At 55.5% G+C, this 1,892-nt stretch overlaps 1 gene segment (V, D, J or C); it reads right to left on the bottom strand.

The window, feature by feature from the left end:
- Positions 1 to 696: 696 nt before the first annotated feature.
- LOC106723434 lies at positions 697 to 1,370 on the bottom strand. The segment is given in 2 exon segments: positions 697 to 1,154; positions 1,250 to 1,370. Coding segments are annotated over 2 exon segments (504 nt in total).
- Between the last annotated feature and the right edge of the window lie 522 nt (positions 1,371 to 1,892).

Here is a 1,892-nt window from a genome sequence, read left to right as displayed (position 1 = left end):
CAAGAAAGGGAGGACCCAGGTAACTATAGTCCTGTAAGCCTCACCTCGCTCCTGGCGAGGATCTTGGAGAGAATCCTCCAGGAGCACATCTGTGGGGGGCCTGCAGGGGAGATCATGCTCAGGGGCAATCAGCATGGGTTCATTAAAGGCAGATCCTGCCTGATGAACCTGGTTGTTTTTTATGACCAAGGAACTAAATCCTTGGATGATGGTGTCGCCGTGTACGTAGTCTTTCTAGACTTTTAGAAGGCCTTTGACACTGTCTCTCACCCCATCCTCACCAATAAATTAAGTGACTGTGGCACTGATGCCTACATAGTTGGATGGGTCAAAAATTGGCTGATGGGGAACACCCAGAGAGTAGTGGTGGACGGGTTGTACTCAACCTGGTGAGATGTGAGCAGTGGGGTACCCCAGGGCTCGGTCCTCAGGCCTGCACTGGTTAACATCTTCATCAGCACCTTGGATGAGGGGGTGGAAAGCACGCTGTCCAAGTTTGCCTATGATACTAAAATGGGCCAGCTGCCTGCTGAGGGGGGAGACTGAGAGTCCCCAGGCTTCTCGCGAGAGAGATCTGGGAGTGCAGCCCCTGCCCTTGCCCTCCCATCAGGACTGGCTCCAGTGCTGAGTGTGGAGTCCAGTGCACCCAGTCACCCCATGCAGAGGAATGTGTGACTGGTGCAGTGAAAGAAAGTGTTAACTCTTGACACCAACAGGTCGGATCCGTCCAGCACTGGGCCTGGCCTTGTGCTGCTCTGGTCCCTGCAGCCTCCTGTGGGACAGGGCACAAGTGGAGTTTGTGCTCAGGGTTTTTTGCATTAGCTCTAATAGGATTTGCTTCACTGTGTCTCTAGCACAGTAATACCGGGCCGTGTCCTCTGCTCTCAGGCTGTTCATCTGGAGGTGCAGGAGGCTGCTGGAGTCATCTCTGGAGATGGTGAATCGCCCCTTAACACTGTCAGCGTAGTATATGGGAGAGGAGGATGTGCTAATATAAGCAACCCACTCCAGCCCCTTCCCAGGAGCCTGGCGGACCCATCCCATGTAGTAGTTACTGAAGGTGAACCCAGAGGCTTTGCAGGAGAGGCGCAGAGAGTCTCCAGGTTTTCTCACATCTCCTCCCGACTCTACCAGCTGCACCTGGGACCAGGCACCTGAAAACCAAGTTATGAAGCAAGAGTAACTAGTATCAGGATGGGATCAATGCAGTTGTCCCCTCCATGTCCTGGCCTCCAAGTGTGCCAAATACCTTCCAGCACTGCTGCCAGGACAAGGAGGTGGAGCCCAGGTCCCATCTTTGTTGGCTCTGGAGGTGAAGCTCTGGAGGTGATGGCCAGTCACTGCACAGACCCCACAGGCTTCAGGCTGCCTCTGTGGGTACATCCCGGTAAGCCAGACACACAGCTTTATATGGGACGGCCTGCCCCTGATTTGCATCTCGCTCACCCTATAAGCAGCACAGCTGCTTTCTCCTCATGGTGGGAAGAGATTGTGCTGGGGTGTGAACAGGGGTGTCAGGCCCTGCAACCTGGTGCCTTGCAGCCACTCCCAGACAAGGCTTCATGGCCCTGATTGTGCACAGCCTGCTCTTCACCCCTGTGGGCAGTTGGTGGGTGCTGGTTTCCTCGGATGAGATGGACGGGAGAGGAAATTTGGGGATGGGAGTGTTTAAGGGGAAGTGGTAGCAGGTGGTTCTTGTGCAGCATCTAGTAGGGAGACAAGGCACAGCAGAGGGTGAGATTTTTCCAAGGGGTTGAGGGGTGGGGGTGGGGGGCAGTGACAAGCTGGTGCCCTGCCCCTGCCCATTCTGCTCACTGACAAGCCACCACCTCTCAAGCCCTGCTGCTGCCCCTCACTCTGGACCCACTGACCCCAGCCCCTCACTCCCACAC

This window comes from Alligator sinensis, unplaced genomic scaffold (genome assembly GCF_000455745.1).
Source record: "Alligator sinensis unplaced genomic scaffold, ASM45574v1 scaffold2252_1, whole genome shotgun sequence".
In the NCBI taxonomy this organism is placed as follows: domain Eukaryota; kingdom Metazoa; phylum Chordata; order Crocodylia; family Alligatoridae; genus Alligator; species Alligator sinensis.
This window is presented reverse-complemented; position numbering and strand designations above follow the sequence as displayed.